This window comes from Mauremys reevesii, linkage group 2, assembly GCF_016161935.1.
Source record: "Mauremys reevesii isolate NIE-2019 linkage group 2, ASM1616193v1, whole genome shotgun sequence".
NCBI classification, from domain to species: Eukaryota; Metazoa; Chordata; order Testudines; family Geoemydidae; genus Mauremys; species Mauremys reevesii.
In genome coordinates this window covers 197,063,942-197,091,412 of record NC_052624.1, presented here as the reverse complement: position 1 = coordinate 197,091,412, position 27,471 = coordinate 197,063,942, and the positions used below count along the sequence as shown (strand labels likewise).

Here is a 27,471-nt window from a genome sequence, read left to right as displayed (position 1 = left end):
ATTTCAGGCTACTGTCTTCACCAGTTGTACTCAGTGGTGACCAGACTATATCCAATTGAAGACCACACTGCCATGAGCCCATAGAATCAGGGCTGCCTGGGGGGGGCAAGTGGGGCAGTTTGCCCCAGGTCCCGGGCCCCGCGGGGGCCCCTATGAGAATGCTCCGGCCCCGCCTCTGCCTTCCCCCATCCCCCGGCGCCTCAGGAGTGGCCCTGGACAGAGCTAAAGCAGCATGGCTCCAGCGTGGTAAGGGAGCGGGGCTGCGAGCTCCAGGCACAGCGGCGGGAGCTCAGGCCCTGCTGGAGCCACGCCGCTGCAGCGTTGTCCAGGGCCGCTCCTGGACGCAGCACACTGCGGCTCCAGGAAAGGGGGGAGGCAGGGGTAAGCAGCATGGCAGAGGGCCAGGGCCGGGGGGGTGGATAAGGGGCAAGGAGTCCAGGGGACAGGGAGGGGGTAGAGGATCTGGGGGTGGTGGTCAGGGGATGGGAAATGGGGGGTTGGATCGTGGGCATTCTGGGGGGTCTGTCAGGACTCAGTGGGGTGGGGTGTATAGGGGTCAGGGCAGTCAGGGACAGGGGCGGCTCCAGGCACCAGCGCAGCAAGCACGTACCTGGGGCCTGCCCAGTCCCACAGATTTGGCGGCAATTCGGCAGAAGGTACACTCAATCCACGTGACCAGCGGACCTCCTGCAGGCACGCCGCTGAAAGCCGCCTGACTGCTGTGCTTGGGGCGGCAAAATACATAAAGCCGCCCCTGGTCAGGGGACAGAGAACGGGGGAGATCATGGGGAAAGTCTCAGGGGAGTGATTGGGGGGAATCTGGGGGGGGGTCAGGGGACAAGGAGCAGGATGGGTCAGGGATTCTGAGAGAGGCAGTCGGGGCAGGAAGTGGGTGGGGGTTGGATAGGGGGCAGGGCCAGGCTGTTTGGGGAGGCACAGCCTTCCCTACCCTAAAGCTCATTCAGCAGTTTGAGGCTTGCAGACAGCTATTTAACACAAAGAGCCAAGCTGTTATCTTTTCCATGGTGGAGAGATCACATGAGAAGAGCAATATCTTATACCACTGCCCTCCTTCCCAACCCTACCAGGGGAGACCCCCCCACTGCCCCTGCATTCCCCGAGGCTCCAGAGGGGTTAATTCAGTGGTTCTCAAACTTTTTTACAGGTGACCCCTTTCACAAAGCAAACCTCTGAGTGTGACCCCCCCACCTTATAAACTAAAAACACTTTTTAAATGTATTTAACACTATTATAAATGCTGGAGGCAAAGCGGGGTTTGAGGTGGAGACTGACAGCTTGCGACCCCCAGTAATAACCTCTTGACCCGCTGAGGGGTCCCGACCCCCAGTTTGAGAACCCCTGGGTTAATTTAATTTTAGCACCCTGTGGCCATTCACATGCATGTGCTATTTTGAGCATTTCAATTTTCACAACATAGGCTCATCCGAGATTCTGGAACAAGCTCAAATGCTCAGTTCGTGGAGTATGTACATAAGCTATACTAAAGACAAACCCACAGTAACTGTCTCCAGTTTGTGAGGGACCCTGTGGAGCCTGTCTCTAGGAAACAGATACATTCATGGAGGTTAGGTCCATTAATAGCTATTAGCCAGGATGGGTAAGGCATGGTGTCCCTAACCTCTGTTTGTCAGAGGGTGGAGATGGATGGAAGGAGAGAGATCACTTGATCATTGCCTGTTAGGTTTACTCCCTCTGGGGTGCTTGGCATTGGCCACTGTCGGTAGACAGGATTTTGGGCTGGATGGACCTTTGGTCTGACCCAGTACGGCCGTTCTTATGTTCTAAGCTAAATGAACCCAAAGTTATGGAGACAGATGTGAGTCAAGGAAGCCAGCAGAGTATCAGAAACCTGGAAAAATCTCTGACTGGATGGGCTCAGGCGTTTGGTCACAAGCTGAGGTGGTTCAAAAGTTTTTTGGTTTTTTTTTTAAGCAGAATTTTGTTTATTGTTTCTTTAAACAAACACAGCAAGCAGCAAATATTTGGCCACACACTTCTGAAACCCCAAACCATGTTCAGGTTTTGGCAGACTACAGGTCTGTCGCATCTTACACGCATTTAACATGCGCGAATTCAGCTTTACGAGATTGGCAAAAACAAACAAAAAAAGAGAAAATTAACAATTTAAATACTGTTCCTGTAGTGCGAGCGATTCCGCCTGCCATTACACTCAATGTAATGACTATATGCGGTTTTCGCTTTACGTGCTGACCGCAGAACGTAACCCCAGCGTAAGATGAGCCAGATCTGTAATTTCAGCTTTTCAATTTAAAAAAAACAACAACAAATTTTGAAGGAAAGCAGACATTGTCCATGATTTTTTTTCTGCTTTTAAAAACCCCTAGTTTTTGATCCAAAAAAAGTTTTGACGGAAAATATTTGTTCAGCCCTTTTAATGAGCTTCAGTGCCTTTTAGCACTCGTTGATGCTGAGAACCAGTGATAAAGATGACTTGAAAATAAGTTTTCTCAAAACTGGGTTTGTGCCAAGATGTGGGAAGTTTTGAAATGTTTATTTTTCCCAGGGCTGCCCAGGCGGGCGGGCGGGCGGAGGGCACGGGAGCAATTCCTCGAGAATATAGTATTCTATAGTACTGCAACTTTTTTTTTATGGAAGGGGGCCCCAGAAATTGCTTTCCCCAGGCCCCCTGTATCCTCTGGGCGGCCCTGCATAGAATGCACCTACTATTCATAAAACAGAGCAGACTCACTTATCGTTAGTGTGGAGGGGAGGGGAAGGGCGGCTGAAGATGGGCCATGGAAGGTACATATTCCCGGCATATGATGCTTCAGTTGAATATTAAGACGTTGTACCCATAACACTTTCCATTATCGGATCTCAAAGCACTTTCCGAATTAACTCCACCTCACACAGCCTGCACGGTAGGTGCTGATTTCCCTTTTAGAGCTGGGGAGACAGGCAGAGGTAGGGCGGGGCAGGTCACAGAGATGTCTGGCAATGCTCAGAACAGACCCCAACATCCTCTTGAGGCTGAGGCCCCTCTTCTTTAACTGTTAGACTGCTCGCCTCATTGTGTTACTACTGTAATAAAAAAAATCACTGTACCGCAGAGACGTTGCTGCCTTGTACTGCACTGGTTTGTTTTGCCCAATGAGATTCCCAGGATATTAGGCAAGCAGCCAGGATGTAGCCACATCTTATTGAGAGAAAATGGTATTTTCCTTACAGAAGGCTAAGCTCCACCCTGGAGCTCCAGAAGCTTCCCTGAATGCCAACTCCAGCTCACGCCAGATTAAATTAACATTTCCAGACAATGCACTGAGAGTGAGTAGAAAATTCCCATTTAATCTAGCTCTGAGTGTGCCACAGAGGTAGTTTCAGCCAGTTTGACCTACATTTAACCCTACAGAGCAGGAAGCACTTAGGGAAAAGAAACCTACTTTTCACAGTGGTGTGGATTTTGCCCAAACGTATTACGTGTGTATGTGTGTGCGCTGCGCGCACCTATGTATGGTTATAGTATCAATCTGTAACTGACCCAGGTTTGCTTTACTCGGCCGTGGCAAAGTTATTAGTCCATATTAAGTTTAACTTCCCTGTAAAAGGTAAAGATTTTTGATGTTGTAGTATAGCACTTTGATTGGGTCTAGTGCAGCAGAAAAATATCAGGGGCTGGTTATTATATGACTATAGTCTGAGGGTTACCAATGCTTTTCACTTTGCCTAGATCTATACAACTCTACAGCTCTCAGTCAATGTTGATGGGGAGGGGATTTTTATCAATGTACTAAAGGGACCCTTTTTGTTAAGGCCCTACTTAAGAACATCTTTATAAAGCCAGATGGGATTATTGGAAATCATCCAGTCTGGCTTCTTTTATAACACAGGCAAGAGGACTTCCCTGAAGCAATTCCTGTTGGAACCAAAACAGATCTTTCAGAAAAACATCTAAACTCGATTTAAAAATTTCCAGTGATGGCAAATCCACCACAGCCCTAGGTAAGTTGTTCCAATGGTTAATTACCCTCACTGTTAAAAATGTGCACCTTATTTCCAGTCTGAATTTGTCTAGCTTCAACTTCCAGCCACTGGCTCTTGTTATACCATTCTCTGTTAGATTGAAGAGTCCTTTATTACCAAATTTCTGTTCCCCACGTAGGCACTTACACGCTGTGATCAAGTCACCCCTGAACCTTCTCTTCCAGCTCCTTGAGTCTATCACTGTAAGGCATGTTTCCCAAGCCGTTAATATTCTCAGGGCTCTTCTCTGAACCTTCACCAATTTATCAACATCCTTCTTGAACTGTGGACACCAGAACTGGACACGGGCTTCCAGTAATGGCTGCACCAGTGACAAAGCCATCAGTAATTTAACCTCCCTACTCCTATTTGATATTTCCCTGTTTATACATCTAACGGTCACATTATCCCTTTTGGCCACAGCAATGCACTGGGAGCGGTGTTCAGCTGATTATCATCACTATTGCCCTTCCCACCCACCCCCCCCCGCAAGTCCTTTGTTAGAGTCAAATTGTTGGGTGGGGGGGAAGGGCGCATAATGGGAACTTAGGCATTGCAGGATTCAGGCTTCCTTCACAATGCACGAGGACAGTCAGGTGCTTAAAAAAGGGATTTTAGAAGCCAGTAAGCTGAGTGGGGAGCCACCTCCGTTACCAGTAGGAAATGCTGTGAGGGGCCTGGATTAAGCCCTGCCCCTCCAAGGGATTTAGGTGGCTAACTCTGGCACCTCCATCCTCTCGATGTTCACAGATGTAAGCCCTCTCCTGGAGTTAGGGTGTCTAAGCCAGGTCAGTCATTTTTCAAGAAAAAACAAGGAGGAGATGCCACCACCCCCTGATGATCTTTAGTCCAATGGTTAGAGCACTCCCTCAAGGTTATAGGGGAAAAGGTTTCAAAGCCCCCATCTGCCTGATGTGGATCAGGAACTTGAAGTGTGGTCTTGGCCAGACCCCAGGGATACAGGCTGTTCTGGGGTCTCCTGCTGGAGCTGTTCCACTATGTGTACATAATTAAATATGCACTGGGCCAGAGAGATTGTGTGACTACAGCCTGGTGACTAGGGCACTCACCTGGGATGTGGGAGGCCCAGGTTCCATGGCCCCTGCTCTAATGAATATTTAAGTATTTATACAAAATGGAACAGCTTCACCAGGAGAGACTGAGACACCCACCCTAGAATACCCTGTAGCCTAGTGATCAGGACACTCTCCTGAGAGGGGGAAGACACACATAGGAGTGGGGGAGATAGAGCCAGGCTCTCCTATGTCCTGGGTGTGTGCTCTAACCACGTGACTGAACATTATAAGGGTGGTGGCACCTCCTCCTCCATCATCTGTGTAGTTTTAGACGTGTTTAGAGCAGGTCTACTGGGTTAGGCCTGTAAGACAAGGTAGGCAAGAGAATGCCTTAGTCTGTGGGGCTCTGCCCCTTGTTCTTAGACACTTTACATTTGACCATTTGAAAATGAATATATCTGCAAACTCTGTCCGTGATAGTTCTGTTTTCTTTCAGATCACTGATAAAAATTGTGAAGATATAGGTAGGAATTGAGAACCTGAACCAAGTGGCTCTTAACTCTCTTGACTAGATTACCTTTGCCCTCTGAGTTACTTGACCCATGTTGCAATTTGAAAAAAATAAACCAGTTCTTTGTAGTTGTTAATGGATTTTATTAAAAAGAACAAGCAAGTAAATGTAAAATTGAGCAAACATAACCCTGACTAAACTACTATGACTTTTAACTACAAATAGAACTATACAAGGTAGCAACTGAGATTTATATATCAAATCACCCATTCAATACCGCATGTAATCAAACCAAATCAACCATGCGGTTGCCTCAAGAAAGCATTGCTCTTGCTATTCCTACTTTGGGAGAAAGGAGAAGCCAATTTCCTTCACTCTAGACTCCAACCAGCGGTGCACTTCTGGAATCTTCTGCCTTCTGTCTTCCTCCACCTGCAGGACAGGAAGGGTCTCTGAGAAGATTACTTGGATATTCTTCTTCAGCACAATGAAATCATCTATAATCTGAAAGGTATCCCATGACACCTCATGGATTATTTGTGTGTGAAGTAAATCTGGTTACTTTGGCCCATTTCTCCTGTAAATGAAAGGCTGAGATAGTTACTCTAAGCCTAAATATGTGTATTTTTTTTAGCAGTCAAAGGTACAATACAGGTGACATGCAGTAGTTGAAGTGTCAGTGAGTGATGTCTTTATACATATTCAGAACTATATTAACTTCATAATCCACTCATGGCTTTATCCTTTACAAAAAAGAAAAAATAATGTTCTAAATAATCTTGTATATTCTATTTATACCATGCTTTGCCTATACATAAGAAAATAAGAATCGCAGATATAGCCATATGCGAAAGCCACTTTTGATCTCATGCAAAATTATGCTGCAAAAGGGAAGGGTCATTAGGTATGTAAATATTCACCATCTGACAGTAGTGTTGAAAAAATAATGTGCTCATCAATGGTAGAACTTTACACTTTTGTGACTGAACTATGCACCCATAATGTACACGTTTATGCAACGGCAGTTTAGTTAGTTATGTACAGAATGGTTGCATGTGTGCCACCCATTATGCAGCTACGTGTAAATGTATATGCCTAAATGCAGCATCCCAGACACTAACTGCAGAAAGATCCTATATTTCTAGGAAGTACTGTAGTAGTGACAACACACAGTTACCTGGGCTTGGTCAACACTATTCAGAACTTTGTAGCTTCCTACAAGCTCGTGCAGCTCTGCTCTCACAGCATCATGGGTCGCTCCTACATCCAGACCCCCAATAGCCTATGCTAATCAACTAGGGCCATCTTTAGTTTAAGTGGAAGCCTTTTTTTTACTTTGGGCTTCTGTTCAAGGGACTCAGCCTATGAGAGCGAGTAGCAAAGATGTTTTGGAACAGTTCCAGTGTCTGAAATTGTCTGGCCTTTTGTTACGTTCTTTGAAGGGTCACCTGGCATCCATTTCTGCCATTCACCCCCTTGTTCAAGACAGAACAGTGTTTCTCAAGGGAACTACTCACCTGTATCCACCTGCAAAAGCATAAGTTCCGCTTTGGGAGCTTAATAGTGTTAGCTGCTTTCATGGGCCACCCAGCTGAACTTTCTGGTTACTTGCTCCTGGTGATATATTTTCTCAGATGATGACCGTTCCTATTGCCATCACATCTTGGGGTTTTTTAAGGACAAGGTAGCTTTGGGGGCCTCACCCAAAGTTTTTAAATTAAGTGGTGTCAGGCTTCCACTTCAAGCAGACAATGTACCCAGCCGTGTTCTTTCTGAAAGTGCAGGCTGGTCAGCAAGAAGAGTGTTTACATACCTTGGGTGTAAGAAGGGCATTGCCCATTCATGTGAAGTCATTTACCCAGCCTCCTTGACTTTTATGTGGGTAGGCTGAAGGGTCAGGCAGGCTCTAGATCAGTGATTCTCAATCTATTTACCATTGTGGGCTGCATATGCAGCTCTCTGTGTTATGTGGGTCGCATCCATGCGATACATATACTAGCTGTGTGGCCCTGAGAATGTCACATGGGCCGCAGCTGTGTTCTGATTGGGCCGCAAGCAGCCCACAGATTGAGACCCAGTGCTCCAGATGGACCATATCCTGTATTACCACGGATTATGGTTTGGCCAATACACCACCTCTGCCATGTCTTTCTGCACCGTTGAAGAGCGCGCAAGCAATGTATATAGCTTTTCTGGATGATGTACCTACCCTGTACATTTTCAGGGCTGCTACTTGGTCCTCCATAATGCAGTGGCATAATGCTGAATGAATGGAACAGCTTCAAGGGAAGATGCAAACTTTGGCAAGGTCATATTTCAGTCACTGTTTAAACAGCCTCCAAGTCCCATTGCCTACAATGCTGCTTGTGACTCACCTGAATGCAATATACATCTGCAGCCATTGGAAGAAGGAGGAACGGTTACTTATCTGTAGTGTAACTCTTGTCTGCAGCCACACATTAAGAATAACCCACCCTCCATATCTGCATTGGCGTTGTAGGCCACTTTGGGGTGCTGGAACAGGGATTGCGGGGCAGGGGGGGAGAAGCAGGGTGGTGCTACCTTATAGACCCTTGGGAAGGGCCACAAGGTGCTGCACAGTACGTGCACTGCCCTGACAGCTACTGCAGCAGAAACTGTTTCTGGCTCAGACACACACACACACACACCTGAGTGAAATACACAGCTGCACCCGCAGCTTAAAGAGCAACAGTTACAATACAGGTACATGACCATTTTATACACACACCCCAAGGGCTAGTGACACACCTGCAAGCAAGACCAGGTAAACACATGAACTCAAGTATGGCGCTGCAGTGTGGCTGCTCACACCTGGATTAGGCTAATGCAGGTGCCACACACTGCAGGGAAGAGCTACTACTCTAAAGCGTCTAATATGAGAGTCTCATTTCTTGAGATGTCTGACTCAAAGCAGCCACGCCTGCCATAGTGGCTTAAATAGGCATAACAAATCTTGGGCAAGGAAGGGTGCCAGTGGCTCTTAAGCAAAAAAAAATGCAAACAATAGTTGCAGTAAAATGTTATGGAGGCCTGAAGGAAAAACAAATTGTAATTACTGGATCCAGATTACAGATAATAGTTATAAGGCATTAACCATAACTGGTAAAAGGTTAAGTAAAATACTTGGTACAGATGGGCTTTTTTGTTGTGTTTATGTTTTCTTTGGCTTCCAAGGATTGCAACGATAATGCTGATGTTTTTCCTGTTTTGTGTTCTCCTCCTCCTTCCCCTCCCCCCCATTTCATTTATTTCACTAGCTCAGTGCAGCTGCTGTAGCTGTTGTTGCTTATTTTATACCCCAATTAACTTCCTTTCTTCTCAAATGGGCATCGATTTCATCTCCCTACTATTGAAACCTGAAAGCGAACATGCGGACCATGTTATTTGGGCTAAAGAACGGGTGCTGGGTTTTACGTGTTTTGTGCTCTTTTCTTTGGCCACAGGCGCACGAGCTGTCTTATTGAAATCACTTTAAAACAGCTGTACCTGTCTTCTTTCAGACACCTACTGTAAAAATAAAAAGGTTATAAATGCAGTTTTAGTGATGGTTCATTATTACTGGCAATATTAAGAGCTGGTGCTTGAAAGATGAGCTATATTTACAACTAGTAGAAACAGGAAACAGACTCGCATTTACAGACACCTAGCAGCTGCCTCCTTAGCTCAGTATCCCCCAAACAGATAACTGAGGGCTTGGCTACACTTACGGTTTGCAGCGCTGGTAGTTTGCAGCGCTGGTCATCCAGCTGTGTAGGAGCAGCGCTGGTGTGTGGCCACACTCACAGCTAGCAGCGCTGGTGTGTGGCCACATTTGCAACATTTGCAGCGCTGTTGGGAGTGCTGCATTATGGGCAGCTATCCCAGCATTCAAGTGGCAACAACGTGCTTTTCAAAAGAGGGGGGTGGAGGGTGGTGTACTGTGACAGGGAGCGGGGAAGAGAGAGAGCGTGGATTTTTGGAGCCAACACTGTGTGTTAGTTTCCTGGATTGAAAAATCACAAAATGTTCACGAGCCCTTAGTCTTAACTCTTAATTGCAAACAGCCTGCCTCCAACACGGACTCCCCGCTGTTTCACTCACTCCCTGTGGTGTACTGTGACAGGGAGCGGGGAAGAGAGAGAGAGTGGATTTTTGGAGCCAACAGTTTAGCTTCCTGGATTGAAAAATCACAAAATGTTCACGAACCCTTGGTCTTAATTGCAAACAGCCTGCCTCCAACGCTGTTTCACTCCCTGCCTCTCATTTGATCGTTCACAGCCAGGTACAGATAGCTCCTGTTTGCTGGTGTGGACGGTTACTAATTGCAGCACTGGAAAGCCTCTACCAGCGCTGCAACTTGCAAGTGTAGCCAAGCCCTGATTTCCAGTTTTAGCTGCTTGTTTAGTGTAACGAAGGGTGGGAAAATGAATATTCCTTGAAAAAAAGCTTGCCTCCATTGGGATGTTAAAGTCTGACAAGTTGCAGCCCACCGGTTCATGTTTAATCAAGTTGATCTCATTTTTAAAACGCCTAAACTAACATTTCTTTGTGTAAGACCATTACAAACACATCATTTGATAGCCCACTTTAGCAGAGGCTAACCCTTAAGGCTAGAGTTCAGAGCAAGAAGTGATTTTTGGCAGCTCAACCTAAGAATGTGAATGTCATTGGAGGGTCCTCCCTTCTGCCTCTATTAAAAAAATTGTTTTTCAAGGCACCAGCAGTGGCTGGGGGAGGGGGAGAAATCCAGCCTTTGCTGAATCTTCACCAAGGAAGCAATAATTCTAGTGATTATCTAAATAGAGAAGCTGACTCTAGAAATGTGTTGTTTTGGTGTTGTATTTGGAATTTAGAAAGTGTATTAAGGAGGGAAGAGTCAGAGCAGGGCAGTATATAAGAATTATATAATTGTATTACATCACTGAAAGCCAGTCATGTTTGCACAGGGTGCTCAAAAACATTTTATAAAAGGCTCTTGGTTGTTACCTTGTGAACTTTTAAGTATTTAAAACCTTGCATTTTGTTAAAAGAAAACAAAAAAGCCTATTCCTTCTACTTTTCATCTTTCATTGCCCAGATTATTGGTCACTGAGGTGCAGCCTTTAAATGCAGTAGAATCCCCTTCAGCTTGGTAGAGAGTATGCAAGTTTTTTTTCCTTTTTTAACTTCTCTGTCAAGTTTGTTCAGTGTTCTAGTCAAAACAAGTTTTCTGATTGTCTGTGTCTCCTCTGGGGGGTTTCAGCTTAGAAAATCAAGCTGTATTCTTCCTCGTACATCATTTACTGTCAGCAACAATAATAATTACAGAATCATAATTATCCCCTGGCAATTATCTGGCTGTTTTGATGACGATAATCTTTTAAGTAGAAAGAATACATCTTGATTTCATAAGCCTGCAGGGCAGTATGTAATATTAAGTTTGTTTTTTATTCTGATGAGTTGATTGGACAATCATAGGGGAGAAAATGTACAGGCAACACAGAGTCATTTTGGGAAAATGAGGTTTCTTTGCTTTTTTTCAGGCACGAAGAATTCCAGAGGAAGATAAATGAAAGATTTTTCATAGTTTAATTATGCAGTTGCTCCCTAAGAGAACAGGAAAGGAAGGAAACTTACAGAGCAGAGATAATTTTACAGCGTAATGGTACTGAAGAGAACCCAATGCTGAGAGCTGTTGAGCACTCTCAGCTCCCATTGATGTGACAGGATCCAGCCCCATATTCCAGTACACCACCAATGTACTGTGTAACACTCATTTAAGATGTCTCTTCCTGAAACAGGCAGGTGTTTAAAACATTCAAGCTAACACAATAATTATAATAAAATACACATTGTGGCCGTGCCATTATTGCTTTAATTCTTAAGGAGATGCTTTCAAGCATCTTGTTTTCTCTCCATTACTGATAACTTCAAAACTATAGTCCCGGTTAGTCAGGTGTAGAAAGATTTACTTCTTTACATGGTTTACATTAGAGAATCAGTGCACATTAAGACAGAACACAAACCATGCATGATGTAGACCACTACAGTTTTGTATAGGGTGACCAGATGTCCCGATTTTATAGGGACAGTCCCGATATTCAGGGCCTTTCCTTATATGAGCACCTATTACCCCCCACACTACGTCCCAATTTTTCATACTTGCTATCTGGTCACCCTAGTTTTGTACAAGAAGTAGCTTGTGAGAATTAGAATAATCTTGGTATGATCCTGCTTACTTTGAAGATGAGTTGCAGGCTCAATAGAATTAGGGGCAAGGTATACAGTAGGCCTTATCGCCATTTCAATAGAAAGGCATTGGGCAATCAGCCAGCACTGAAGCCACTCTGAGAGCAAAACTGAGACCAACAGTTCTTGTTGTCTTTTGTAGGAAACAGGTCAACTGATACGATGCCCTCCTCAGGAAAACAGATCTCCAATTTTTCCATCTTTTGTTTTTTTAACAGTAGTCTAGCATCTGTCTAACTAAAACCATATAAGCAGGTTAAAAAAAAATCACTTTCCTACACCTGTTCACGACTCCTCTATGTATCCATTCATTGATTTCATTAGTCCTGTTTGCAACAGCATAATCCTGGGTGCACACAGTGTTGCTTGTCTACTATGACCCCCTAGATCCAATCACCACTTTCCATGATAGTCTCTGCCCGCACCATCCATAGGTATGGGCAGCATTACATGTTCCTAAACTTTGCATTTGGCTTTTTAAAAAAAAAGCCATTGTTTGAATGTGTCTATCTTAGCACATGTTCTAGATGGCTCTGTCTGCATACCCGCTCCTTACACTTCTTTGTGTCAGCCACAGCTTTTATCAGCGGTGGTTTTATATTTACTTCCAGATTACTGCCTAGCATTGGCAGGTCTACTAGCAAACTTGGTTGTATCCCACCAGAAACACTGTCAGTCACTAGTGCTGCCTTACTGATGACTAATTTTGAGATGTCAGTTAGACAGTTCTTAATCCAGTTAATGTGCATCGCAATGATAGTGTTATACCAGGGGTTGGCAACCTTTCAGAAGTGGTGTGCCAAGTCTTCATTTATTCAGTCTAATTTAAGGTTTCACGTGCCGGTAATACATTTTATTGTTTTTTAGAAGGTCTCTCTCTCTATAAGTTTATATACCTAAACTAGTGTTGTAAAATAAACAAGGTTTTCAAAATGTAAGAAGCTTCATTTAAAATTAAATTAAAATGTTGATCTTACGCTGCCGGCCCGCTCAGCCTGCTGCTGGTCTGGGGTTCCGTTCACTTAGGCCGGCAGCAGGCTGAGCGGGGCCTGCGGCCGGGACCCCGGCTGGCAAGGGCCTGGCAGCCAAAACCCCAGACCGGCAGCAGGCTGTGTGGGGCCGGCGGCTGGGACCCCAGCCCAGCAGCGGGCTGAGCTGCTCAGCCCACTACTGCTCAGGGGTTCCATCCACCGCCTCCTGCCAGCTGGGATCCTGGCTGCTGGACCCGCTCAGCCTGCTGCCGGTCTGGGGTCCTGGCCCTGCCCACATAGAGTGGGTACCTACCTGCTCCCTGGTTCTGGCCCATTCTCTTCCTCTCTCTGCACTGAGCTGAGGGTTGGGAGTGAAGGGTTGGGCCAGGAGCTAGACTGAGGGAGGGGGCTCAGGGTTGGGGCAGGAGGTTTGGGTGTGGGGCACTTACCTGCAGGGGCGGCTCTAGACATTTCGTCGCCCCAAGCACGGCGCCAGGCCGCCGGGGGGGGGGCACTCTGCCAGTCGCCGGTCCCACGGCTCCGGTGGACCTCCTGCCTGCAGGAGGTCCACCGGAGACGCCTGCCGCCCTCCCGGCGACCGGCAGAGCACCCCCCGTGGCATGCTGCCCCAAGCACGCGCTTGGCATGCTGGGGGCCTGGAGCCGCCCCTGCTTACCTGGGCAGCTCCCATTTGGTGCGAGGGTTGCAGGTGGGAATGTGGGGTGTGTGTGTGTTAATGCAGGAGCTCCCATTTGGTGCTCAGGGTGGGGTGGGGATTGCGAGAGTCAGGATGTGGGGGGTGCATGGGGTGTGTGTGGGGGTGCAAGAGTCAGGGCAGAGGGCTAGGGCCATGTGAAGGGGGTGCAGGTGTCAGGGACGGAGGTGCTGGGTTTGTGTGGAGGTGCCTGAGTCAGGGCTGGGTCGTGGGAGTCAAGCAGAGGGCTGTGTGTGTATGGGGGGGCATGTAAAGGGCTCAGGGCAGTGGCCTGGGGTGTGTGCAGGGCTGTGGGGCTCAGGGCAGAAGGCTGTGTGTGTGCGGGGGGAGGGGGGAGGTCAGGGCTCAGGGCAGGGGTGTGCGCCTGTTCCACCCACCCACCCCTTCCCCAAGGCCCTGCCCCTGCTTCTTCTCTGCAGACACCGGGACTCCCATGCCCCATCCAACACCCCCCACAGCTCCCTGACTGCCCCCTCCAGAGACCCCCCCGCCCCAACCACCCTGCCTGGGATCCCACCCCCTATCCAACCCCCCCTGCTCCCTGTCCTGACTGCCCCCACATCCCACCCTCCTGGCCCCGGACCCCTTACCATGAGACTTCTAGCAGCATGGGTGGTGGGCTCACATAGTCATGCAGACATGGGATGACCAAAAATGGCTTCATAACTTTTGGTGATAAAAGCTACATTCCTGGAGCTTTGAGAGCCACTTACTCCTAGCTTCCAGCATCAGCAAATGCATGAAAGCCAACATGCCACTCTAGAAGTGGATTGCTATACCCCTCAGGAAATGTGCTCCCCCAGACTGCTACAAGGTCACTGCTAATCAGTCTGGCATTTGAAAAATCAACTGTGGATAAAGTGGTGGCAGAGGTTTCTGTCACAATCAGGCACCTGATTTACCCACAGGTGGTGGACAAAAACAGTATCCCAGATGCAATTGCTGGTTTTGAGAATGGAGTCCCAAGCTGTGCTGGGGACACTGATGGGACTCACGTGCCCCCACTTTGCCCTCTTCAAAGAGGACATAACTACAAAGGATCTTACTCCATGGTTATGAAGGCCCTGGTGGAAGAGAGGTTCATTTATGGATGTCAGTGTGGCCTGTACTAAAAAAGTTCATGATGCCTGGGTTTTCTGTCAGTTGGGAGTCTACCTTCATGGCCAGGCTGGGACACTGTTCCTACCAAATAACCTTGTCATAAATAGTTACTGTCCCCACTGTTATTCTAGGGGAACCTGACTACCCCATTTTGCCTTGCCCTGGCAAAAGGTTTAATTATATTCTAAGCAGACACAGAAAAATGGTGGCTGAATGTGTTTGTAAACAGTGCAGTCATGATTTCAATCAGCCTGAATTCTTTTATTTGACCAAAACCACAAAACAAAGCAAAAGAGAGTGGACATTGGATTAAACTGGAGCTGCTCTTCACTTCTTGACCCCTACTCAATCCTCCAACATTACTCTCTTTTTTTCTCCCTAAAATAAACCTTTGTAAAACAAGTAGTGGAGGCCATCTTCTTGCTGCAAAGTGATGCTTGTAATAGAAATAATGGGGAAGCCTACACCAAACAAAAAATTCACTCTCCTCTCCTGCTTCTATATGGATTTTGGCCAAAATGAGTCATGAAACGATAGTGGCTTGGTAGTGAGATAGTCTATAGTTTCAGCCAGAGACCCTGTATGGTGTTTAGGAACAGTGCATAAACCTTTACTCCAATTAACATTTTTAGGTTAATCTAAAACCAGAAGAGCCTGTGGAGGAAACTGGTTTTAAGTGTCTGATAGGATTCCTGCTTATTGCATGTTATCAGTCCTATTGCCATCAGTGAAAATTCTCATGTAAGTGAACAACATTTGGGCCCACCACTATATTTTTTTAAATTATCACTATATGCCATCAGTAAAAGGGAGATAAGTCTGCACTAATGTTTATTATTGCAAGCTCGTACAAAGCAGAACACCGTCAGTAAAGTACAGCATCATTGTGGATGAAAATGAACCAGTTATGCTTTAGTCCATATGCAGTTACAGTCAGTACATTTTATTCAATCTTATAACATTCTCAATTGTAATTCAACTTTATATAAAAACAAAAGTATAAATGAATACCTGGCTACTGTAATTAACTCATCTTACTATAATTTTCAGTTGAAAGGCCTTTGAAAGTTTCAAGACACCATTTTTTAAAACAAAGATCCAGATCCCCAGCTGGTGTAAGCTGTTGTAACTCAACTGAAGTCAGAGTCGCAATGGCATTTTACACTAGCTAAGGATCTGGCCCATTAGTTCATTCACTTGCAGCACCAGCACAAAGTGTTTGTCTCAGAATTGAGATGGCAGTGGTTAGAGAGAGATTAGTGCGTATGTTATATGTGACTGAAAGACATGTCCTTTCTCTGAAAAAAAAAAAAAATCTGTATTCCCAGGGAATAGAGGAACCAGTCTGACACAATGGTGGTTCCCAGCTGACGACCAGAATAATATTGTGGATCTTAGAGAAGCATCTTGACTTACCAAAAACTGACCACCACTGTTGCCATTGCACATATGGATTTTTAATACTAGATTCATTTTCTTTCATAAGACAGATTTTTTTTCTTTTAAAAGAACCTTAGCATTAAAGAATTTACAGAAATCTTTACTCCTTAGAACACGGATATTCTCCAGTCAGCCAAATGAAAGCTCAGCAGAAAGTCCATATCAGGATGTTCCAAAGGGTTAAATTGCATAATTTTTTGCACAACCTAAGCTGAGCATTTTCTTATTCTTTTCTTTTTTTAAATGAAACTTTATCTTTGGTTTCTTGTATTTTTTCTGTTATTCTATCCTTTGTTTCTTCCATCTTCTCTGTTATTCTATCCTTTGTTTCTTCCATCTTCTCTGTTATTCTATCCTTTGTTTCCTCCATCTTCTCACTAATCATGTCCCTGGTTTCCTCCATTTTCCCTGAGAGACGCTCTTTTGTTTCTTCCATTCTATCCTGCAGGTATTCTGTTACCGGAGGAGGTGTGGACATGTAGCCATGCTTACGAAGATACTTGACAGTAATGGATGTTCCTCCTAAAGTTACCGTGTATCTGGCAGGAGTTGCAATCTTAAAGGAAACCAAAAAAGTATCAAAATTATGTGTAAATGGGCTAAGGATATTCTTTAGAAAATCTTTTTTTTTTTTTATAAAGCTTATATTGGCCAACTCCAACTTTTAAAAAAAGGAGCTCCAAGTTATAAGGAAATAAATTAACCTATTCTGAAGTGAATTCTTCAGAAAGGCGCTCTCTCTCTCTCTCACACACACACACACACTTTCATTTGAAGTATCCCGAGTACTACAGGTTTGAAGAGAGATTGCCAACTAGGCATAACTTCATGTACCCCTGAGATGTATCACTTCTGGGATGAAATGCAGCAGCTGTTTAACATCGCAAGGAGTTTGCCCCTAAACTAACTTTTTTTTTTTTAAATGCAAAGTGCCACAGGATCTTTGCTGACTGCAAGTGATCAGGAATTCCATTTTCCATCTCCTGCAAAAGCACAGTGCCTCTTTATTACATACCAATATGCACCATTACATGAGCATTTTGCCTGAATTACATATACTAAATAACCAATACTACTTCCTCAGTTAGGCCCTAGAGGTTCTTTAGAAGTCTCCCATCCAGGTAACAAGGTGATTTTGTCCTTGTGCATAAAACCAGAAGGTTTGTAGGTTAATTTCTTAAATAGTATGTACCAGTGTAATACTTTATTTTGGGGGGTGGGGTGGGGGGAGGAGGTGACAACTGAAAGAATGAGACGTTTAAAAACTATATACGTTAAAGAAATGCAGACTGGATTTGCACATTGGCTAAGGGAGCATCCACATTAGGAAAAAAAAGTGGCCTTTTTACCATGTGTTAGCGAACACGTGGTAAAATCCTGCTGTAGACAAGTAGTTCTCACTAACCTCTCGATCAGCTAACAAGCGTGAAAACAACAAATGGCCTTGTCCATAGCAGGATTTTAGCACATTAGTACCCTTTTTTCTAGGCTATGTCTACAGCAGATGCACCGCTGTAAGGTCTCCCATGTAGCCGCTCTCTCTCACCAGCATAGAGAGCTCTCCCACTGGCATAGTTAAACCACCTCTAACAAGCGGCGGTAGCTATGGAGAGCATCTCCAGCCAACACAGCGCTGTCCACACCGGTGCTTTGTTGGTGAAACTTCTGTCAGTCAGAGGTGTGTTTTTTCACACCTCTGACAAAAGCTTTACTGACAAAAGTACTAGTGTAGACAAAGCTCTAGCGAAAACAAGGTCTAAATGAACCCTCTGGATCGTGCTGTCTAATCTCTCATCCTCTACTGCTCCTTTTCTTCTCCTACCCAAATCTTTGTTCCCAGCTCTGATCTCCATATAATGACATATCATGAAATAAAAGTGGGAGGACAAATACTAATTCCTAATTCAGCGAGGGCTGAAGGTTTGGCAGCTCTTTAGCTACTTATAAATACTCTCTGCATCTGTCTCTCACTTTAGAATAATCTCACTTTGCTTAATTGCTCCTTGTTGGAAAATACTAAACAATGCTATAAGACTTGAAGGCCAGTCACCTTTACTACAGGCTAGACGCTGGCGTGGAATAAGACAGATAAGCCCAAACAGACAACCTAAGAAGTCATAATTTGTCATGTTATTGACAGTCTCTGCACCCTGTAACAAAAGAGCAAGTTCCTACAAATATTTTAAATACCATTTAAACTAAACAAAAATAAAAGAAAGCGAATGGTGAGCAGCCACCAGGATGATTTGATAACCCAGCATGCAAAGTAAGACTGAAAGAATCTGTTTCATTACAAGGAAACACCAAAAAACAAAAATGCAAAAGGTGATGTAAGACTAAATGCCAATTCATTTTTCATAAAGTTTACAATAGCAAAGATAAGTTAGTATTGAACTGAAACTGTATTTTCTACTGTTTTCTAGCAACAAAGCAGATTCAGTCCTAGTCTGCATCAAACCAGGCCCCTGATTATGTATTATTAAAAGGGACTTCTACTTACTGACTAGAATTATCAAAACAGTGGCAACTGTTTATAAAAATTGTTAGAAAATTCACTGAATACTTATACATTCTATACTATCTTCTGGGATTCTAGGACACCTAGCCTCCAAATGGTTAAAAGAAACTCTTTTATTAAAAAGGGTATTTACTTTACAGGGAAATGTTATCCCAATATCCAAAAATGAAGACTACTGGGAGAACTTCGCAGTTACCCCACAACGTGAGCATCTACAGAGGAGGCAGGAAATGTAAAGAAAAAGGGATAAAGTTGGTCAAATTAATATTCTCTTCCAAAAAGCAAAGACCCTGAGAAAAAGATTACTAGCACACAATTTTAGATTATGAATTCTTTGGGGGCAGGAATTATTTCTTAAATATGTCTGCACAAGTGACTAGCAAAATGGGGCCTGGATGTGGTTGGCCTCAAGAAACCACCTGATGTTAAACATTAAGTCAACTCTGAGTAGCTACAGGGCCAGATTTTCAGAAGAAAATAGCACCCAGCAGCTCTCATTGTTTTGAAAATGTCATCTGCATTTATGGACCTAGACAGGAGATGAGTATTTCTGAAAATGTAGCCCTTACATTTACATCAGGCTTGATCCTACTTCCCTCCATTTCAATGGGAGCAGGACTGTTCTCAAAGCAAGAAATGTACATATACTTGGCACGGCCACATCTCCTGGAAATAGTACACATATGCACTATATACCAATCCAAGAATAGGTTGTGTTTATTATAAAATCTTTATATTTTAAATGCATACATCCATTGACTACCTATAGGCACCAGTATACTCAACTGTTTAAACTGGCAAGTGTCTGTGCCTTTACTTCATCATCCCTTTACTTAGGACAAAAGTTAGCTATATAACTAGTAAAATGCATTAAAACAATCAGATGTTCGCACAACAAAAGGACAATGTAACTGTAAATAAAGATGTTAATACTTAGCTCTTGTACATGTTCAAAGCACCATAAAAACAGATTATGCAGATCTAAACCCAGAAAAAAATATCCAAAATCTGATCTTTAAAGTACTGTATTAGGACAATTGGACAATGAAATCCCAACTAAGTGAGTGATGAAAGCATAAGCACTAAACTAAAAATATTCAGTAGAAAAAAAATGCACTGTCACCTGAAGAACTCAAAGCATTTAAACTGTCACTCTCTAGCTCTGTGAGTTACGTACGGGGAAAACAGAGGTATTACGCTGGATTGTCACCACTTTTAGAGAACACCAAACAGCCATTCAACAACAAACAAAACAGTTCAGGAATATTTTATAGTGATGCAAAGGTGCTTAAAAGCACTATGACCCTTTTAACTTGAGTAATGTGAATATTTAGGTTTAAAACATTCATTTAAAAATGTCTAAGCTATTAAGAGGGAGAACAGAGCTAATTCTTTCTAATCGAAGAGAATTGTTTAGATCACTGGGCAACGTCAGAACCAATTAACTACAATGGTACCTACCTTATACATTGCATATGCAGTTAGTGCATATCCACTCTGAGAGTTTTTCAGAATGCTTACAATGCTTTCTGGTACCCCGATGAACTCTAGGAAAGGAATGACATTCACTCCTCTATCAAAGAAAAAAAGTTATATATAAAAACAGGATTATGTTTGAAAGGATCATTAAAACATTCAGCACAGCATTATTACTCTAAGCAACATGCTTGATTTTAAACAGATTTTCTGGTATGTTTGTATTACATGTAAACAAACAAAATTTTTACTTTATTTTGAGAAATGAAAGTAATAAATTCTACCTGATGGTTTGAGCTTCTACTTAATTAAACTGCATCTGTCCCTATTTAGTATATTTGGAGGTAAGTAGATAAACTAGTGCAAAGACAAAGTCATATTGATCTAAACCAGGGGTCTCAAACATGCGGCCCACGGAGCTCTTCCCTGCGGCCCGCCATGCTCCCTGTGCCCTTCCCCAGTTACTTCCTGTCGCTTCACCAGTATACATTGTATTTTGCACCAAGAAGCCCTGTGTAGTAAAAGTCTACAAATGAAGGAAGTTATGGATGTAGTTGTTAAAACTGTTAATTTTATATGTGCACGAGGGCTGAATCACAGACAGTTCACTTCTTTTCTAGCAAGTATGGACAGTGAATATGGGGAACTTCTGTATCACACTCAAGTTAGATGGCTGAGTCGTGGAAATGTTTTGAAGCGGATTTTGCACTTAGAGAGGAGATTGAGTCCTTCATGAAAATGAAGGACAAGGAGGTTCCACAGCTTGCTGATTGCACTTTTATCTGCAACCTTGCTTTTTTAAGGGATGTAACTGATCACCTGAATGCACTGAACTTGAAACTTCAGAGTAGAAACAGGTGATAACACTGTTATACATCAGTGTTAAGTCATTCAAAGTCAAGCTTACTTTGTGGGGGAAACAGCTGACTGCTGGCAATTTGGTCCATTTCTCAACTCTGAATTCCTTAGGAAAAGCTGAACCCAAATCCTTGAAAGAATATGCAGAGATCATTTCTAACTTACACAAACAGTTTGATGTGCGGTTTAAAGATTTCAAGGCCCTTGAACCACATTTTCAACTTTTTCCCACACCATTTGCTGTTGAAATTGATTATGTTGCAGAGGAAATGAAGATGGAGTTAGTGGAGCTTCACTGTGGCACCACTGTGAAGCAGAAGTATACAGATGTTTGAATTCCAGAATTCTACAGGTTTCTTTCGCAAGAATGATTTCCCATGTTATTCTCTGCTTCCGCAAGGATTATGGTAATGTTTGGAAGTATATATATATATATGTGTGTGTGTGAACAGTTATTCTCTTCCATGAAGATTAACAAATCTGTGTTAAGGTCAAGGCTCACTGATGAACATTTGAAAGCAACACTGAGTTTCGTCTCAGGATATCAGTATCAGCAGGAATAAATACAGTACTGGAAATACTGTGTTACCAACTGTTGCTCTAGAAAAGAAAGTGCCTTTTTATAGTGTTAAACATTAAAATGTTAACTACTAAGTATTAGAAGACTCAGATTAGAAAAGTAAAATGGGCCTAAATATGTTGACACTGCCCCTTTTAAATGTGTTGATAAATAATTTCAGACTTGAATAATTTAGCTTTCTGTAACTATTATTCATGATCTAACTTACTTTTCACCTCAAGACGGTGCTGCTTTTCTAGTATGATATATTGAGGCTCTGCTTCTCACTAGTTTCTAATTAAATGTTTTCATTTGTGTCCATTTGTCAAACTTGTGTTTTAACTGCTAACTAAAGACTCAGACAAACTAGCTAAACTTTACTCAGTCTAAAACGTCTGGATGTGAGCATCAACTTAGATCCATCCACAGCAAAATATTTTAATAGCTTGGGACCTTTATTACTCTGAGATGGGCTAAATTTAGAATGACATTTGGATCTATAGCGCCTAGAAAGGGCAATTATGCCAGCTGGTTAGAGTAACTAAAACAAACACTTGTGTCATAATGCATTCTGATGTCAAAGGCCCATCCTTCCAGCCATAAACTATCATTGTTTCATGTCTTCTATTATTAAATATGCAACATGCACAGTCCAGAGATAAACAGTTACTCCAATTCAACAAAAGTCATAGACTAATAAAATCTCCCCTCTAATCTAAACTGATCTTGTAGCTGACATGAATATTGCTTATTCCAATCAAGGTGAGTTTCCAAAACAAACACACCATTGTAAGTCTTCAGCAATTTCACATGAGATCTAGTGTGGCTAGATGAGAGTAGACATGGTGGAGCGTTGATACATTAGTTTTATTACAAGATGTACAGATACTAACAGGAAAAAAAGAGAAAGCAGGATGACTGATGGTATCCAGAGCTCATATTCGAACAAGTGTGTATGTCTGGCAGCCTGTCCAAATGATGTCCAGACCTGAAATAGCAGGGGCACTGCAAATAAGGACTTGAGTATATTAGCAAGTGCTGCATACTCCATGCCCAACTGACACTCCCAGTGCTTTTGTGAGGGTCCAAAAAAAGAAAAGGATTAGTTTAAATAAAACCCCAGAAACAAAGCATCATAATACAATACATTTTCATCCATCACATTGTTCTGGAGAAGCATGGGGAGAGAGATGACAACTAATCTCAGTGATAAAAAGTTTATTGGGAGGCACAGGAGCGAATGACATTTTCTTCAGAGGGTTTCTACTAATGGGCATAGCCTAGACCACCAAAAAGCTACTGAAACTGGAAGCTTTGGTTCCCAATACTTTCTATAGGATTAAAGATAAAGGAGATAGTAAAAGAACAAGGAATTCATCAAAGGCTGTGTGTCCCTCTCACAAAAACCTTCTGAACACAAAGATGGGGGGTGGGAGGGAACTACAGTAACTCCTCACTTAACGTTGTAGTTATGTTCCTGAAAAATGAGACTAAGTGAAATGATGTTAAGCGAATCCGATTTCCCCATAAAAAATAATGTAAATATCGGGTTAGGTTCCAGGGAAATTTTTTTCACCAGACAAGAGACTATTTTTTAATTTATATTTATATAAACACACACACACACACACACACACACACACACAATGTATATGTTTTAAACAAACAATTTAATACTGTACACTGCGATGATGATGGTGAAGCTTGGTTGAGGTGATGAAGTCAGAGGGTGGGATATTTCCCAGGGAATGCTTTAGTGCTAAATGATGAACTAGCTTTTGGCTGAGTCCTCAAGGGTTAACCGATTGTTGTTAATGTAGCCTCACACTCTACAAGGCAGCACGAATGGAGGGAGGGGAGATAGCATGGCAGACAGAGACACAAACCCTGTGTGAGAGAGAGAAATGTGCATTGCCCCTTTAAGTACGCTGATCCCACTCAAAGTAAACTGCCTTGTTAAGTAGATCAGCAAGTTGAGACAGCAGCTGCTCCCAAGGAAGCTCCCTCGTCCTGAGCCTTGTCCTGTCGTTACCAGCCCCCAGGGAGATGGCGTAAGTGGGGTGCAGAAGCAGGGGGGAGAGGGGCACCCTGACATTAGCGCCCTCCCCATCCTGCACAGCAAGCAGGAGGCTCCTGGGAGCAGCTCCAAGGCAGAGGGCAGGAGCAGCACATGGCAGTGCGGGGGGGAGGGACAGCTGAACTGCCAGTAACTGATAGCCTGCTGGGCGGCTGCTGCATAGGGAACTTAGGGGAGCTGATAGGGGGGCTGCTGGTCCACCCTGGTTCCAAGCCCCCGCCAGCTAACTCCAACGGGCTGCTTTTCCTGCAAGCAGTGGACAAAGCAAGCAGCTGCCAAACGATGTTATAAGGGAGCACTGCACAACTTTGAACGAGCATGTTCCCTAATTGATCAGCAACGAAACAACGTTAACCGGGATGAGTTTAAGTGAGGAGTTACTGTACATTAAAAAGGTACCATGTGAAATGGCTGGCCTTTTGGCTTAGCGGACAGTGCAACCATATAGGGAGTTCTGCATATGCTTGTTTGGAAGAATCAAAAGAAAAAGTTCTAAGCCAAAGTGAGAGGAAGGGCGAAAAGAAAGATATTGAGCGAGTAGATCACTCCTGTATCTTCTAATGGTGGTGTTACAGGCAGAGGCAAAGTAAAAAGAATTTTATTGAGTAGAAAAGGTAGCAGATACCAAAGACAAGAAAGCACCTTGCTACCACCTTTTCTGCTACTTCTTCCACCTCCTACCCCCTTCAACTTAAAGAAGTGAGAACCTACCTGGCACACACTACGGTTGAGACAGCCTGAAAAGCAACTATGGTATATATATTTTTTAACCTATGAACTCTATCTCATTCAAATTTCACCCCTTCCAGCGCCTCCCGCCCGACGCAATTAGCTGTTGCACGGCGGGCAGGAGGTGCTGGGAAGAAGAAGGAGCAGGGATGGGGAATTCTCAGAGGAGGGGACGGAAACGAGCGGGAAGAGCCAGGGTCGGGGTGGGGACTTGGTAGAAAGGGGGCGGGGGGGGAAGAGGAGGACCTGGGGTGGATGAACAGCCCCTGGGCCCGCAGGAAGCCGGCACCTATGATGTGTGCATTGTTTTATTTTGGTGACAATTACATTCCTTCCAAATGAAGATAAAATATTTGGTATAGACAAACTGTAGCAAGTTAAATAGTACATAAACAACACACTGATATGAGGTCTATTCCCTTTCATTAACAATCTTGGGCTTTAGTAAGACATGAAAACTCCTTTTGCTGATGGAGTAAGTTGGGTAATTTCTGACACTAATAAGATCTACATTGCAGATGTTCTTGTATATATTTGTCTCAGATTAATAGCAATAATGACCTTGTTACAAATCAGTAACTTACTTCATGGCTGCGTAGTAAAAGGATCCAAACCATACACTGGAAGTCAACAGATGCAGTGGAATCATAACTTTTCCATACTGTTTAAAAGTTCTCTTGAACCTCTGAAAGAGACTAATTGATTTGTCTTGTAATGGATCAGGCTCTAAAGAACTTGATTCTACAGGCGTCCCCTGGGGTATATCACTAGCTGGTTTCAAAGGGTTTTCTTCCTTTTGTTCTTTGTGGTGAGTGCCTTCTGGTTGGGATGAAAACACACCCAGTGACTTTCCTTCCTTTGAGAGACAGAGTGCAGCAGATGCATGGAGACACTGTTTTTCAGGGCCCAATGCCAAAACCACTTTGCATCCAGTCTGAGGCAAAACTGGTTTCCCTTTTAAGTGTTGAAGGAAACCAGTGCGATGTGGTACCAAACATGTCCGATGTGCCAGCTGAAACACAGTCTGTATTAAATTCCTTTGCATTTTGATGACTGATGAGACCTGGCTATAGTTCCTAGGGAAAGCAAACAAGAAAAAAGTTGATTTTTTTAAATTAAGAATGGCCATAATAATTTTATTTCAAAAGATTAATTTTCAACTTCTTCAATGTGACTTTAAAAACTGAGGATACTTTCAAGGATTAGAAAAATAAAAATGTATCATACTAAACCAGTTAGCAACTAAAGACACACAAGAAACTGAAAAGTTTTGCAGCTATTTCCTAGTGGCACCCAAATCATCTTAATGCTCATGTATTTAATATTCTGAAAAAAGTGTGCTTATTCTACTGCTTTATGTGTAACAGAGTGATACTTTTAGCCGACAAAAATATATTACAACCTCACTAATTTTCTCTAATGACTGTATGGCGCTCTGTTAGAATGAGGAAAACAAAACTATAGCGACACTGGACAAAGAATGTACTGATAATGGAGTTTAGTTTTAACGATTTACATAATTTTTACTATTTTAGTACAAAGTAATTTATTGTTTTTTTTGTTAAACCAATGACATTTTAGTAATTCCAGACCTAACAATGGAATGCTGCTAATGAATCATGCTGAGAAGTGGTGTGTGAATGAAGATTAACATAAAGAATTTGTAGTTACTCTGTAATTCAGAATTTCTCTCTCAAAAATATTATAATACAATGAACATTTTTAAACTATATATAACCAAATGAACTTTTCGTTTTAAATGCCTGGTGAGTATTTCTGAAAGTTCAATAGGATCAACTGACAGCTCACACACACAATTTCAAATAAATACACATAGATTGCAATGTCTTGCAATTTTTGTGAATAACATTTCACTTATTGCCCTAAAAGATGTTAACTATTTCCTTTCATTTACATAACGACAGCATGTTATAGCCCAGCTGAATGGAGACCTCTACCTTAATTTTACTTAGGTTAATGCTGGTTAAGTCAGTTGCTGCTCCATTTACCTTTCAAACCTTCATACCTTTCAAATCCACCTTTGATAGCATTTAGAATTTTAAACCCCATGAACAGTCTAAATCCACATTAGAAAACCAGTGGAATTTAATTGTACATCGCTGGTCTCCCTTCAGATTTGGCTTTTTTTTTTTTTTTTTAAATATATAAACAGCAACTTTGGCTGTATTCTGTATTTGGTAGCTGAGGTGCAAAGTTAGCAATCTAAAAAAAGTTAAGACTTCATGATGTAAATGGAAGTCTCGGGAGCACACAAAAAATTAGGCATGTGCTTTTTGCTACTTTATGGGTGTATAATATAATGAAAGACTTAGAAGGTTCTTGAGCCTAGAAATACAATTCTTGTGTACACTGAAGACTTTGAAGAATAGAGAAGTAGAGAAACAGACATTACAAGACTGCCATTTAAGAGGGGAAAGGATTTTTGGTCATTCTGAGGGTTGTCTACACAGGAACAGTTTACCCGGTGGACACATTTATTCTGGTACAAGAGTGGCTTTTTTCAGTAGGGTTTAAAGTTTATCCCAAGTGACATAAGCTAAACTTAAAAAAAAAAAAAAAGGGCACTAGTATTGGAATACTGTCTACACGTTTTCTCAACTTTTGCAGTATACACAGGTATAACTAAACCAAAAGAGTAAGTCCACACTGCTTTGTCTAAAGAAGCTGTGACTGCCCTGTGTGAATCATAGCATCCACAAAACATTGTGCTTTTTCTTAAAAAGTGCATAGCATTCTGGGCAGGTATCCCAAGAACGTTCTGCTGCTAATATCAAATCATTATAAGTTGTTTCTCCTGGTGGAGTATGGGATACCTTCTGAAATTCTGGGCCCTGGGGTCAAACTCCTATGATTCCTTCCATAATATTCCAAAATTCATCTGGTTATCACTAACCAATACCATTTTCAAAACTGTTGGTTTCAAACAAATTTTGTAAACTGTTCTCAGGCAGCATGGAGGAAGCACTGCTGAGCACCGTGAGCTTGACCATCCTGCATACAAACAGGATGCTCCCAATGTACTGGCCACCACTCAGGTCGGCGGCAGGACAGACTGACCACAGCCACAATACTGTACAGAAACAGTTATTGAAGGATGACGATGATGAAATTGGGCAGTTATTTCTACATGATATTTTCTTAGGCTGGTGTCGCAGAGTAGAGTGCCACTTCTGGGCTCAGCCAATGATCACTGACTGATAGGACAGAACGCTGCTGCAGACCTAGGATGTTTGGCTGCAGAACTTTATG

At 43.1% G+C, this 27,471-nt stretch overlaps 1 protein-coding gene across 3 annotated transcripts in view; it reads right to left on the bottom strand.

Moving 5' to 3' along the window:
• Window positions 1–15,353: 15,353 nt before the first annotated feature.
• Window positions 15,354–27,471, bottom strand: part of FAM210A (family with sequence similarity 210 member A) — a 30,325-nt gene continuing 18,207 nt past the window's right edge. For all 3 annotated transcript variants that reach the window (XM_039522135.1, XM_039522136.1, XM_039522137.1), the window contains exons 2-4: window positions 24,786–25,277; window positions 19,964–20,075; window positions 15,354–16,540 (exon numbers count right to left, since the gene is read on the bottom strand). In XM_039522135.1, the coding sequence (XP_039378069.1) occupies window positions 16,208–16,540; window positions 19,964–20,075; window positions 24,786–25,277 (937 nt within the window). In that variant the 3' untranslated portion in view covers window positions 15,354–16,207. The remainder of the gene's footprint in view (window positions 16,541–19,963; window positions 20,076–24,785; window positions 25,278–27,471) is intronic.